Source organism: Equus caballus, chromosome 2 (genome assembly GCF_041296265.1).
Source record: "Equus caballus isolate H_3958 breed thoroughbred chromosome 2, TB-T2T, whole genome shotgun sequence".
Classification (NCBI taxonomy): Eukaryota; Metazoa; Chordata; class Mammalia; order Perissodactyla; family Equidae; genus Equus; species Equus caballus.
In genome coordinates this window covers 5,223,377-5,237,518 of record NC_091685.1, presented here as the reverse complement: position 1 = coordinate 5,237,518, position 14,142 = coordinate 5,223,377, and the positions used below count along the sequence as shown (strand labels likewise).

At 58.3% G+C, this 14,142-nt stretch overlaps 1 protein-coding gene across 7 annotated transcripts in view; it reads right to left on the bottom strand.

The window, feature by feature from the left end:
- The window catches only part of SSBP3 (single stranded DNA binding protein 3), a 162,204-nt gene that overhangs the window by 10,454 nt on the left and 137,608 nt on the right, over positions 1–14,142 (bottom strand). For 4 of the 7 annotated variants that reach the window (XM_070259877.1, XM_070259880.1, XM_070259878.1 and 1 more), the window contains 6 exons: positions 10,398–10,464; positions 10,213–10,289; positions 3,039–3,127; positions 2,311–2,359; positions 1,670–1,705; positions 1,115–1,169 (listed from right to left, as the gene is read on the bottom strand). In XM_070259877.1, the coding sequence (XP_070115978.1) occupies positions 1,115–1,169; positions 1,670–1,705; positions 2,311–2,359; positions 3,039–3,127; positions 10,213–10,289; positions 10,398–10,464 (373 nt within the window). The remainder of the gene's footprint in view (positions 1–1,114; positions 1,170–1,669; positions 1,706–2,310; positions 2,360–3,038; positions 3,128–10,212; positions 10,290–10,397; positions 10,465–14,142) is intronic. The other 3 variants (XM_023629491.2, XM_023629500.2, XM_023629506.2) reach the window with 1 other exon arrangement.

The following is a 14,142-nucleotide window of genomic DNA, read 5'->3' as shown; positions in this document are numbered from 1 at the left end:
CCAAGTTTTTAATCACAGAAAATTCAACTGTGAAAATCACTCAACCCTGAAACGCAGAACTGCAGGCTGTCCGGACGGCAGTGTGGACGCGGCAAACAGGGATACAGGTTCAAATTTTCGTCTTTCTACCCCAAACCAAATGTGGTCCCCAGACATTGCCAGGGACGATGCAGGGGCCACCAGACCACGACCTGTGCTCTCCCAACCCCACCCAGCAGCTACAATCAAATCAGGAAAGAGAAACACCACCAATTCTCTGGGGGCCACCCTGCCAAGCTGATGGGGCAGGAGAGAGAGGCAGGGATGGGGCTGGAGACGTGCTAACATATGGAGTGGTCTAATGTGACCCAGCCTCTGAATGTAGGTCGTGCTGCTCATAAAAATGCAGCAGCAGAAAGAGGGAGCCAGAACGTCACGGTCGTGGCCAGCTCCACCCCTGCAGCTGAGCAGCTTCCCTGTGATGGGGAGCTGAGAAGGGGGTGGGAGAGGGGGACCCCACCATCTCCCTAATTAGCCAGAAAAGTCTCCTTAGGAAATCAGCTCGCATGTTTATGTGAGAAGCGGGCACCATATTTCTTGGGCAGAAATCCAACTACCTCTCACTCTTTATTTTGGGGTGGGTAAGGATCGTATGTTGAATTCCTTCTAGCGGGTGGTAAGCTATTCTTAGCTGGGAAAGAAACACAACTGTGACGCTGTGTGTGTGCGTGTGCGCACATGCCCATGTGTGTGCACATATGTCCTCCTTTGATTAAAGAAAAATGGAGACAGCATCTCCTACATAGAGGAACAGAAGCCAAGAGGCCTCATGCCATGGTGTCCTGGTGCCAGATCCCAAAGGCCCCTCTTCAGTCGTCTGTAGAAACGCACAACCAGGACAGGGTCCTCTCTGACAGTGGGAGCCCTCGTGCCGGGACCTCCCTGCTCTGCCCCGTCTGTTAACCAGCGATGAGGAGACCTGACTGAGGCCACACAGCATGTTGGTGGCACCAGGAGCCTCCTCCTGCCCCTGAAATCCCTGATGCCAAGATGCCCAGTGGGGTACACACTGCTCAGCAAGAGTAGCTCTGCACCCAGGCCCCTCCAGGACTCGCTACATCCCAAGCCCTCTTACCTGCAGGACTAGGCATGATGGGTGTTCCTGGGGGGCCGCCACCACCAGGGGGTCCCTGGACATGAGATAAAAACTGACATCAGAAACCCACGGCGATGACATACATGGGGAGAGGCTAGCAAGTCTGCCCACGTCAGCACAAGTGCTCGCCCGGGCCCAGCCCGGCATTCAGCTCTCGCAAACCCTCCGGTGCCACACGGAGCCCCACATTTAAGCCTTGGGGGAACTGGCCTTGGATCTCCCCCTTCCTTTCTTTAAACAGGAGGCAGGTGTGTGTGTGCTTGTATGCGCTCACGCGCACGCCCATCACTGAAACCAGAGGCCTGTGGTGGAAGCCAACTGATCCACTGCTCAGCCCCCAGGGGGATCTCAACTCCAGGCCTCGTTTGGGGACTTTCAGGCCACCAGAAGGTACAGACAACTGAACAGTGACAGCAAGTTCTAGCACCTGTGCTGAGAACATGCTCTGAAAGGGGAAGATTCCCTGAGCAGCTCTCCTGCACGCCCCATCCCATGCGGCTGGACATGCGATGCCCCACACCCACACACACTTACCACGTAGGTACCGGGTGATGAGGAGGAGTATGGAATCTAAAAACAAGAGGTGGGAGAGCCACGTGTCAGAGTGACTTCCTCCAACAGGCAGCACCCTTTGGTTTCCAAATCCACTGGGGGACACAGCCTCACCCTTGATGGGCAAGGCTGTGGGACCCACTGAGCCACCTGGTCAGTTTCCCTGGGAGGGCCGGTTCATACACTGAACTGTCCTGAAAGCCTCAGCAGGGAGCCTGGGGGCGCCGTGGGGCACGGGAGGAGGCCCTCCAGAAGGCGAGGGAGGGAGAATGGGAGCTTCGCCCCGCCCCGCCCCTCTGCCTGCTGCCCTGGACTGTCCGGGCCGAGCCACTTCCCTCCTCAGAGTGCTGGCCGCCAGCCCCGCCAGAGCAGCGGAGACTGGCAGGAGCGCTCCGGAGCCAGGCGGGTCCACGCCTCGGAGCTCCCTCAGAGTGGCACCTGGGTGGCGCAGCACCAAGTGCGATGGCCTCAGCACGTGACTCTCACGCCTGCACCCACAGGCGGGCATCTCCTTGGAGGCACCAGGTGGAGCCCCGCTGTATCTCCACTCCCTGCGACACCTCCCACCTCGAGACAGGAACCACCAGACCCCAGAGCCCCCCGCAGACGCCCCCGGTACTCACTGAGTTAGCACTGTTAGGATTGGGCCAGGGTCTGCCGGCTCCGGGGCCCCTGAGGGTGGGAGAGACGGAAACACTGAAAAGGGTGCTCTCAACTCCCAGGGGTGGTGCCAGCAGGGGCAGCGCCAGAGGGCTCAAATCACTATAGGACACCCACACTCACACAGCCCTGTGGCGGGCCTGAGAGGCCAGCTGGCGCAGCGACAGGTAGTTCCAGGGGCAGAAATCTACCATCTCCAATGAATTACATGCAAGGTATATCAAATGTCCTCTGCGTGTGCGTTTTCCCAGGAAGGCAATCCAGATTCTCACGGGCACCTATCACCGCACAGCGGTTAAGATCCACCAAAGCCTAGAATAGTGCTCAGCTGTACAGGCTTCAAATCTTGACCCTTCTACTTCATGCTGTGTGAGCCTAGGCAAGTGACTTCACCTCTCTGTGCCTCAGTTACCTCATCCGTAAATGGGGGATAATAACTGCCTCATAGGCTTATTATGAACACTAGCTCAGCTAGTCCGTGGAGCATGCTCAGGACCATGCCGGGCACAAGTAAGCATGATATGGGGGTGAGCTCTCAGTACTGTATTGTCAACACCCTCACTTTACTGAGGAGGAGACTGAGGTCCCGAGAGGTGCCGGTAACGACTCGGATCACCAGTCTCTGGGGAAGGGCAGCGGAGGGTGGGGAAAGCCTGGCCCTGAGCGGCCGGCAGGGTTGGCTTTGCCTTACATGTTAATCCCGGGCATGGCGGGGCCGAGGGAGTTGGGTGGTGGTCTCATGCCGCTGCCGTAATTCTGCAATGACAACCAAGGATCAGTCTATGAGAAGGAGAAGGGGAACCGGAGAGAGAAGAGGGGGGACAGACAGACAGACAGAACATAAGCGAGAGGGTTAGTCTGTGAAAAGGATCTGATGAGAAAACACAAGTCATTTGTTTCAAAAAGGTGTGGGGAGGATGGGAAACAAGGGAGAGGAACACAGCGACAAGCCAGCACAGAGGGACAGTCACAACTTTAAATGCATCTTCAGAGACTTCAAGATGGTTCTCTGAGAAGCTTATGGACGTCAAGCAAGCCGCACCCAACCCTGGCCTCACACCGCCGGCCAGCACCTTCCCTGGGTCTCAGGTGGGTAGAGGGGAACAGACTTGGAACAGAGCTGGCCGGCGAGCACCAGCACCCTGGACACTGTCGGGGAGGAGAACCTGCTGGCAGGCTGGGGACGGGCTGGGTCCGGACATGGAAGAGGAAGGAAAGTTCCATCAAGGGCTGTCCTGCAGGCACCCCGAAGGCCTGGCAAGTACAGACGCCCCCCTGTGCCCACGTCTGGGTTGTCCCCCACCCCCAACCCCTGGAGCAAGTCGTCTGATTCCCAAGTCAGCACGTGGGGCCCTCAACAGGCACGGTGCTAGAGAAGCCGGAGCAACACTCCGTTTCTACCTTAGAGAGGACCACCGTTCTGTTTGAGAGAAGAGTCTACGTGGAATTCGGAAACCCCCCCGAGTCCCAACTCAGCTCAGTGCAACCCACCGAGGGAGAGTGGGGCGGGCCACAGGGCACCTGGATCAGGCACCCCAGGCCCTTCGCTGGTTCATCTATCACAACCAAGCCAGTGCTGCCCCAACTCCCGGCTTTCAGTGCTATTTTCTTTGCAGGAATAAACGCCTTGTCTTCCATCGCCACTGGTGGACTCCTACACATCCTCCAATACCCAGCACCTCCTCTGTGAAGCCTTCCCTGCCCCATCTCTTGGAGTTAATGTTCCATCCTAGTTACCCCCATAATGCCTTGTAATTTCTCTCCCCCGAGCCCGTATCACACTGGGTCATGATCGTGGCCACATATTCATCTCTCTGACTGGACTGAGTGCCTTTTGAAGATGGAAACTGTGTCTTGATGATTTTGACATCATCCTTATTCCATGCACAGGCTGGGGCTGAATCAGTGAAGGGCTGAAGAAGCAAATGGATGGAAAGCACAGTGAGTCTAGCTGAAGCTTCAGCTCTGTCCTTGCAGGAGACTCTGACAGCAGCAAGTGGGTGGAATTCTGATGGCAAAGGGACAGCCAGCATCAGCTGTCCTTTTTTGAGCACATAAAACGCTTTATACACAGCCTCCGGTTTGGTCCTTATACCACCACCAAGAGGCTGGTATTATTCTCATCTTACAGAAGAGGAGACTGAGGGTCTGAGAGGAGAAAGACTTGCCCAAAGGCAGTCAGCAAATGACACAGCTGGGGCTGAAACCCGGATCTGCGAGCCTCCGCAGTCTGCAGGCCACGCCACACAGCTGGTGAGAATGAGGGAGGGGCTGGACAGGAGGCTCGGGAGCCGGAGTGACAGGCTCGGAGCCAGCACCAGGCTGGCATCTCAAACCTCACAGCCTTGGGCCCACCTCCTCCACTTGGTCACTCACAGAGGACTTGGAGTCCAGAAGAACACCCAGACAGGGTGTGGATAACGACAGGGGTAGCACCAGGCTGGTGGGCCGGCAGCGAGCGGGGCCCGGAGAGAGGAGGCAGGAGCTGGTGTGGCAGAGGCCCCTCGGCAGCCGGGACCCCCATGCCCGCTCGGGGCCGAGCCCTGGGCTGGGAGGATGTGCACCTGCCTTGGGCACAGCGGCAGGCTTGGCACAGGCAGGGACCAGGCCCCTCGTGGACAGGCACCTCGGGGTAGCCACCAGAGGCACGGGGGAGCTGGCCTACCGAGCTGCGTGCCAGTGACTTCGGGCAAACTGCACAGACGACAACAATGCTCCCCAGGCCAGGCTGTGCTACAGGCTTCTCCTCTCACTCCTCCGTCACCGCAGCAACCCCAGTCCTGCCCCACTGCAAAGATGGAAACTCTGAGGCGCAGAAGCAGAGGGTCGGCCCCTCGGCAGGATGCTTGTGGCAAGCTGGCACTGAAGCCCCGCAGCCCCTGCTGGGCCTCCTTGTCCACAAAATGGGGACGAAGAGCTCCCAGCCCTCCAGGCGCCGGGGCACCAAATGGAAGGCCGCCCTGCAGCATCCGGCCGGCAGCTGCGGAGCGGACGCCAGAGCCCTCACTACCGCCTGCAGCAGCCGGAGCCCGGGCCTTAAAGGGCCCTCTTGACTCTAGGCTGCCACCAAATCCCCTGCCAATCTCAGCTGCCTTTGGCTCCTCTGGAACAGGAGGCTCGCCCGGCCAGCAGAAAGCTCTTCCTGAGCGAGCAAGAGCTCTCTTCCCGGGGCCGCGGCTGCACCCTGCTGGGCGCCCCAGGACAGTGGCCGGCACCACAGGGCAGGAGTGGGGGGCGGCCCAGGGGCTGGCCGGAGCCCAGGACACTGTAGCACCCAGAGTGAGGGGCATGGCGGTGGTGCTCCCTCCAGAAAGAAGTCTGGGCACGCAGTGTGCAGCCATGCGGGGAGGCTCCGGGGGCAGTGTCTGCTCTTCCCGACCCCACCCCGCCACCAGGAGCCCCCAGACAGCCAGCGTGGCTGCTTCCCTGGAGGAGTGTGCCCACCCAGGTCCTTGCTCCTTCAGAGGCACTGACCCTGGAGGCCACTCCCACCTCCCCATTTCATCAGACGACAAGCTGGAGGCCCAGAGAGGCCAGAGAGTGGCCCAAGGCCACACAATAAGTCAGCGGGGAAAGTAGGGCTAAAAGTCAGGTTTAGGGGAAAGTTTTCAAATCAGAAACACCAGCCTCTCCCCAGAGGACAGGGGGGCTTGGAAGCATGGTTTCAGGGGCTCACATGAAGTAGCCTCTCTTCGCCCAGTGCCTGCCTCCCTGCCCACAGGGACAGGGCAGCTGGGGCCGGGAGGGGTCCTCGGTGCAGGCCTGGGCTGGCCACAGCCATGGCAGTCTGTCTGCAACACCCCCTGCCTCTATCCCCACGCAGGCGCCCAGATCCTGGGGAGAGGGTTGATCCACAGTCAGGGACAACAGAGGGCCCTCCTGCTGGCCCTCTGTCTGAGTCTCAGCTCTGTGCCCTGTGCAGGGTCCATGGCGACTTGGGAAGGCCCCTAAAGCCAGGAGGCCTGGGGCCTGCTACTCCTTTCTGCAGCCCCTCGCCAGAGGAGCTCTTTCTCGGTGCTGCCTGTGGCCCGCCCGTACTATTTCACCTTAAAACAGGAGAAGACAGTGTAGTCTTGAGGACAGATCTGTCAGTGTGGATTTTTGGCTGTGGAGGAAGTTTCCTGGGCAGCAGGATCCTGTCCTCCACCCCCCCGAATCACACGGTGGCCTGGCTATCCCACACTGGGAGCCCTCCAATGGCCCACTCCCTCCTCACCCAGCTCCTGGCTGCTCTAGCCAACTTCACGATCCTTCTGTCTCTTCCCGGGGTCTCTGCTCAGAGGCACTGAGCTTGGGCTGTCCTGGCTCAGCAGAGAGATGCCGTTTCTCCCAGGTGCCACAGGCTCGTCCCCAGGGATTGTGGATTATCTTTCATCTGAACTTTCTCAAATGCAGACAAGACGCAACAGCGATCTAATTCTAGGCTGTGCTGGCTCCACCCCAACCTGAACACCAGCCATACAGGGGCGGCACCTTGGGGTCTGTGAGCCGCAGCACCGCCGCGGGTCGCAGTCTCTCCCCGTGACCCTGGCCAGCAGCCCTTGCAGTTTTTGCTTCATTCTAATAGGATTCACTTCTGAGCAACTTAGCCGAAGGTTCCCACTCGACCCCGACGTGCAAGTAATTCTTTAAAAGAGAATACAATTAAGTGGAAATGCCACCTCCTTTTTGGCAGTGGCCTCTTGGCAAAACCAGAGTAACATCTGCCTGAGGCTCTGAGGGCAAAGGGCAGGGCGATACCTGGTCTGCTGGTTCCTCTGTGACATTTAGGCTAAAATGTGGCATAGGCTCAAAAAGTGCAATGTCACTTCACTTGGTTTTGAAATCTGTAAAGCAGCCCCAAGACTACACTGTGCCTGTTCTTTGTTCAGAAAGTTCTGGAGTGGTCGCTGGCTACCAGCAATCTGATTCCCCACTTGGAATAACAGGCTGATGGTTTCCAACCTTTGTGTCCGGTCTCAGCACGGCACTGTGCATGCAGTGGTGCTTACTAAAGGCTGCCTCAAGAGCTGGCCACCTTTCCTAGCAGCCCGGGCTGTGGCGGAGACAGGCGCCCTCCCTGAGCCCAGGGCCTGGGGAGGGAACAGGATCCAGGGAACACCTTGCAGGCGCCCCATGTGTGTCTGAGGTGTGTCTCTCACAGCCCCTGGCCCCCCCAGGGCCTTCCCCACCGCCCATTTGGCAGGTGAGGGGACTGGAGGCCCAGCCAGGCTGAGCCGAGGCCAGAACCACGTTTTCTAGCACTGAGTTCTGAGCTCGTCCCTCTCCTGTCCACTGGGAGAGCCTGCCCTCTCCCTACCCTCAGCCTTGGGGTCTAAAACTTCCAGGCTGTGCGGTGCCTGCTCCCGGCTGACCCCCGACCCTGCCATCCATCCCACACCCCAACCCTGCTCAGGCCGAAGTACCCCATGATGCCAGGCCTTTCTGCCCTCACCGGGGTGCGGGGGGGACACAAACCTTCTGGGTTGCTCTGAGGTTTGGCTCTGGAATTTAATACTGCATCCTACCCAGAGGCGCACAGGAGACAGGAAAAGCACTTTAGGGTTTCCATATGGATAAAATAAACTGAAAGACAAGCGAGGAGAGGTGTGTTTGGAGCCCGAGGTAGGTGGGGCAGGGAGGGTCAGCTGGCATCTCACTCCCCTATGGGCACCCCCTCAGGGCCCACGGGAACGCTCCACCCTATATGCTGCTCAGTGAGGCCGGGAGAGCCACGCTCGGCCCAGCAGGCCCTTTTCGGCAAGACCTCAGGCTTCAGGACCTTCATCTCGTTAAAGCCGCCAGAGTGGCCGGACTGCTGGTCAGGGACGATGACACGCCCACTACACCAGGAGGAAGTCCTAAACTTCCGGAACACTCTGCACTCAGCGTGATAACGCCCATTCCCAGCTTCTAGAACCTCAATATTACTACAGGCTTAACGAAGTGTTGATGGCCTCTGCCAGAAAAATAAAACTAAAAGAGAAACTAAAAGCAATCACTAAACCCAAGCAACTAGAATCCTCCACCCTGGTTTTAAGCCCCAAGTTGGAAAACACAGATTGCTCACCAAGGGGCCACCCGTGCCATGTGCCACCCCAGGAAATGACCTCCTCCTCTCGGCAGCCCTACAACCAGGCTCCTTTCCATTTTACAGACGTAGCCGCTAAGCCTCCCAGAACACAGAGGGCGGGCGGTGGAGGACAGGAAGGTTTCCCACCCCAGGCTCCATCCACCCGCATCTTCCAGGCCCCACAGGACGTTCTGGAAGTCCAAGGCCACTGCCCATCTCCACACCAAGAGCATCTCTAACGTCCGGTAGAGGCCGAGGAAGACGCAGGAGAGGGAGGGCTCCACTCCAGACCCTCCCGCCCCGCCCCCCACGGGTCCCTCACCCGGCACCCTTGCAGGGGTCAGCTCAAGATGCCTCATGGCAGGAAGCGGCCACTCTGGTGGCTTAAAAGGAGCTGGCAAAAACACAAGCTTTGGGGAATTTGAGAAAAGAAAAAAACCAACAAAACTGGAGCTGCAATTGGTGTGGGCCTGCTTCCTTTTAGGATTATGGGGCCAACAGAAGACAAGGACCTCCCTAAAAATCTTTCAACACCACACATGCTGCAGCGCCAAGAAGAAAGCAGCAGGCCGGGTGTGCCATAAACACAACTCCGGACGGAGAGGAGGACTGTGGGACGCGGGAGACACCTCTCCCTACAAAAAGGAGGCACACGTGTATGAGCGGGGGTGTTCCTCCACCCCCAGGAAACCGGAAACCCAAGGAGGCACCCGGAGAATCCAAACATTGACAAGCAGGGGTGGGAGAGACAAGTGGGCAGCCAGGCAGGGCAGCAAAAAAGGGAAGGAACACCAGGGAACAAACCCTCCCCTGACTCAGACCTCTAGCTTCTGAGATGGTCGGATTCCAGAGAATTCCCAAGGAGGGCAGAACACAGCAAACTCTGCTATGGCTACTGCACGACACAGAGCTGCATTCAAATCTCAGAAAGTGGGAACCAACTGTGAGAAGGTTCTAGAATAGGAATGACCCTAAACTCCTGTGGGACCCCGTACTTGTAGGGGCTGGGGCTGGGTCACGAGGAGTGACCATTGCGTTGTAACTGTAAAGAGGTAAATAGGGCACTTCAAATAATTTCTTCCAGAGGTTTCTAAACTGTCCTTTTGGCAATGGAATCCCTCTGGTCAAAAGAAATCTGAGGCAGGAGCCTGGGATCTGAAACGGGCAAAAGCTCTGGTTGAAGTGGGTACTGGAGGCTGGCAGCCTGGCCTCCTCTCACTTGGGAGGGCATCACTGAGAACCATGGACAGACTCAGCCCCTCCAGACAGATGCGAAAACTGAGGCCTGCTGGGGTCCACAGAGGTCACAGGCATCTGTCCCAGGACGGACAATGGTGAGCTGCAGGCAGAGCTGGGACTGCCACTCATTTGTCCCACCTTTGAGTCATAACATGCTGGGACCCTCGAGCCAGCTCAAGTCCGCCCCGCCCAGCGTGGGAGGCTTTGGGGTTCCTGGAGGACCCACACCACTGCTCAGGCACCAGCTCCCACCTTCTAAATTCTGCAAACCACAGGCGAGCACACCCCTCGCCTGGAAGGGTCTGCCAGCCAAAGGCTCCTAGATGCCCCTCTTCCCCAGCTCCCTGGGGGTCCCTCAACTCTGCCTGACACCTGCCAGGGAAGGGCTGCTCCTGGTTGCGGTGGGGCCAGCCCAGCCATGGGCAGAGAGGGGAGTTGGGGACCTGGTCACCCCCTCTCCCCTCACCCCTGCGAGCTGAGCGACGAGGAAAGACTGACAGACTCTGCAAGAGGAGAGAAGGCGGGTGCACACAGACAGCCAGGCAGAGGGACAGACAGACAGACAGGCAGTTACCTGTGGGCCGGGGCCCATGGGCCCCATGCCTCGGGGAGGGTTCATTCTCTGCATCGATCCTCCCATGTTGGGGTGCCCTGTGTGAAAGAACAGGTGAGCTGTGAGATGGCAGGAGGCAGGGGCGGACAGCTGAGGGAGGAGGAGCCCCTCCCGACGCCCCGCCGGGCAGCCCTGCCCGCCTCTACCTTGTTGTCGTGTGGGATCCATGGAATTGGGCAGCAGCGGCTGTGTCCCGGGAACTCCTCCGGGAGGCTGAAAGAGACGAGAGGCACGAGCTGAGAGGCTGCTCCGGGAGCTGCCTGCCCCGACTCCCCACCTGACCGTTGGGGGCCACCATGGCTGCCCTGAGGCCACTCCTGCTGCCTGGGGGAAGGTCCCTAGAGCGGAGGTCAGCTGGAGCTGGTCTCAGTGAAACCTGCAGCATGGGTGGGCCAGGCTTCATGGGGGGAGAGGAGCCACTGTCCAGTCACGCTCTGGCCAAGCCGCTGGCCATGGCCCCCCCAGAGGGAGGATGTGCCCTCCCTCTTACCACCTACGCCCCCACTGCTGCACTGTCAGCCAAACCCTGTCTTTCCTTTGCCTCATGGAACATAACTCATTTTATCCCCACCTCCAAATTGTGGGAACCAAGAGACCCACCAGCTAGAATCCCACTATGGGAGGTCCTTTTTAAAGGGGAGGAGGCAGCCTTTGAGATCTAGATGGGGACACTGAGGCCCAGAGGCCAACAGCCGCCAGTCGCCTCCTGGCAGAGCCAGGATGAGCACTCAGGACTCCGGACTCCCCGTCTTCTTCACCACGTGAAATGCCACCTTCTGGCCCCTGGGGATGGAGAGGCGGCCTCTAGGAGAGGGGTGAGCAGGATGCTGAAGGCGAACCTGCTCCCTAAAGCCTGGTGCGAGCGGCAGGTGCTGCTGTGAGTACTCCTAGGGAGGAGAGGACAGGCGCCACAGGTTTCCTGAGTGAACGCTTGGGACGCCCGCTGTGAAAACCTATTGGAGGTGATTTACTTAGGACTGAAATTATTTCAGCTGCCATTTGAAAAAAGAGAAGCAGAGCTGGGGGAAAAGCCTGCTTCCAGAACCCCACGCCTCAGGCCTACGCGTGGCCCTTGGCTTTGAGACGAAAGCCTTGATGAAAGCGCAGGTGCCAGCACTTCTCAGAGGATGTGCACCTGTGGCAGGGACCCGACCCCAGCCGCCAAGGGTCCCCCAGCCCTGGCCACTGCAGTGGGGACGGCAGACGGGGCAGCTGGTCTGCCTTTGGCCCAAAAGTGAACTCCAAACTGGTTCTGGAACGAGGTGCCGGGAACTGAAGAGACAAGTCGTACTGTGGAGCTTCAGAATGGGGTATGTGATGTGCCCAGGGTTGGGGAGGCTGACAGGAGGGCCACATAAGCCTGGGGAGGACCTGACATTCACTGAGTGGCATCTGGCACCTGCCGTTCCCATCTGCCTGGGTGCTGAGTCTGTCTCTCCAGCCCCCGGGTCTTAGCTGCTCTGACCTCTTGCTTTCTCCCAGCCCTGCTTCCTCTTCCCAAGTTCCCAAGTTCTGAATCACTTGGCTGCTGCTGTGTGTCTGTCCACTTAGGGGTTCGGGATATTTCCAGAGCCTGGTTACAGGACTCTGGGAGGACAGGGGAAAGCCTGCCTCTGAGGGTCTGGTTTGGGGGCTCCCAGGATGTTGAGGTGGACAGGGGACCCTCCAGGTCATGGAATGCTCCCATCTAATCCTGATGGAGTGGCCATGGGGGTCAAGCAATTGCTCCCTCTCCAGGTAGCCCAGTGTTGACCACCACTTCTCGCAGGAAGCTCCTGCTTGGGTTCCCCTAACCCTGCTGTGTGTCAGGACTCACAAGCAGAGCTGGGCTGCCCAGAGTCACATCCCTCCTCCTCTCATGGGGTGACCCTGAGAGGAGACAGGGAAGCCTGGGCCTCCTCTACAGAGAAGGTGGGTGCGCAGTGACCAGGGAAAAGAGGTCTCACACTGAGAAAGGTGAAGGCCTCAAATATAAGAAACTAGAAAAATAATGGCTCGTATATGGAACTGCAAGCATGTGCCACACACACACCCTCAGGGCCTGCTGGAGAGAGAGAGGCTCTCTCTGGGGCTGTCCCACGGGCTCCTGGAAGTGGGCCGGTGCCTCTCCTACAGTATGTGGGACAGGCGCAGGAAGAGTCTGCCCAGGGAACAGATGAATCCCAGCAGTGTCTGCACGGTCCCTCAGCTGCCTGCCTGATCAGACGCCAGGCCTGTGGGGGCTCTGCAGGGATGTGATGGGAGGGCTGCCTGAGGACCCTAGATTCCAGCCCTCCTCTCCCAAACCCAGCTGAACCCCACTGTTCACCACCCACCCATCACTTTAAACACAGCAATGCCCTATACACAGCCCCAAACCTCTACCCAGGAAGAACGGTGGGAGGCTGGCCTTGCAAGACTTTGAGGCCAGGCCAACGACCCCTAGCTTCTTGTCTTCCTCAGCGCCCTTCTCATCGCCCTAACGCAGGGGGTTGTGTGAGCCTAAGCAAGTCCCGCTGTCTCTGCTGCCTCGACCTGCCAGGGCGGAGGGCTGAGCCCACTCGGGCAGCACAGAGGCTTCCATTCTACCAGCAGCCCCAGCTGAGGCAGGCACTGTCCAAGAACTCCCAGGGCAGCACCTGCGAAAGGAGCACATCCCGCCCCTGCAGGACAAAAACTTCTTGAGTTCCCAGGAAACCCGAAAATCAACGTAGATTTCTGAGGGGGTGGCGGGGAGGTGGGAAAGATCAGTTTCTAATGAGCGGAGCGGTAACAGATTTACTCTCCACTGGCCCTCCTGGGTGCTTGCTCATGCTTCATTGATAAATAGAAACATACGTGTTTGCTCTCGTGTCCCTTAATTGCTGGAGGAAGGGCCACAATTACGGTAAGGAAGCATCTGTTCTCTCCCTGGGACAGAGGCCACTTCGGGCCAAGGAGAGCCCGTGGATGGGCAGAGGAAAAGCTGCCGCTGGGGCCCACGCGTGCAGTGGCAAAGGAGGCTGGCCTGGTGGCCACTCGACACACAGGCCAGGGCAGAGCTCGCACAACTCAGAGGGCTAACTGAACGGGCCGGGCCGGGGCGGGGAGAGCACAGGCAGGGAGCTGGAGACCAACTTGAGCCCGCTCACGGGGAGCCTCTGGAAGTTACTCCTCCACTCTGACCTTCTGTTTCCTCATCTGTGATGTACCCAAGGGTGCCGCCTTGCTCAAAAAGCTGGGTCTCTAATTCTTGTCCAAATTTGTCCCCTTCATGTCAGAGAAAATAGGCAACAAAAGACTTTCGGAGAAAAAAAGTAACTGGAAAGCTGATAGGCTGTTTATCTTTAAAATCAGAGTGCCCTGGTGGTGAGCGTCTCTGTCGTCCCCACGTCGTTTCTTGCAGAGCGTGGGGAACGGCAGCAATCACACTCACATAATGCCAACCTGGCTGGTGACTAGACTGCAGCTCCAGAGGCTACAGGGCAAATGTGCTGGTGTTGCTGTCAGATTTTCTGAAGGGCGTTTGCAAGGTCACTCTAGGGATTATATATAAAAAATACTTTGGCATGACAGGAAATTTCCCCGATGTTTCTTTTAAGTTTCCTGTAAGTCTGTCTATCCTCACAAGAGGATACTCATCTTTCCCTCTCCAGCTCCCCAGCCCTCCGTCCCTGGATGGGCTAAACCAGCGAGGGCGGGATGGGGGCCGATCTCTCCAGACCACCTAGAAGTGCCAACCCTAACGGGCCAGCACAAGGCGCACACCCCAGGCTGAAAAGCTCTCCCCACAAGCAGACCGCTTTTCTAATTATACAAACAAATCCTTTCCTGTCTTGAGTTGGGTCTGGGAAGCGGGCAGACATTGCTTAAAAACTCACACATGTCCTGCTCCACTGCACCCGGCTCCTGATCTAAGCATTCCTACGGGCC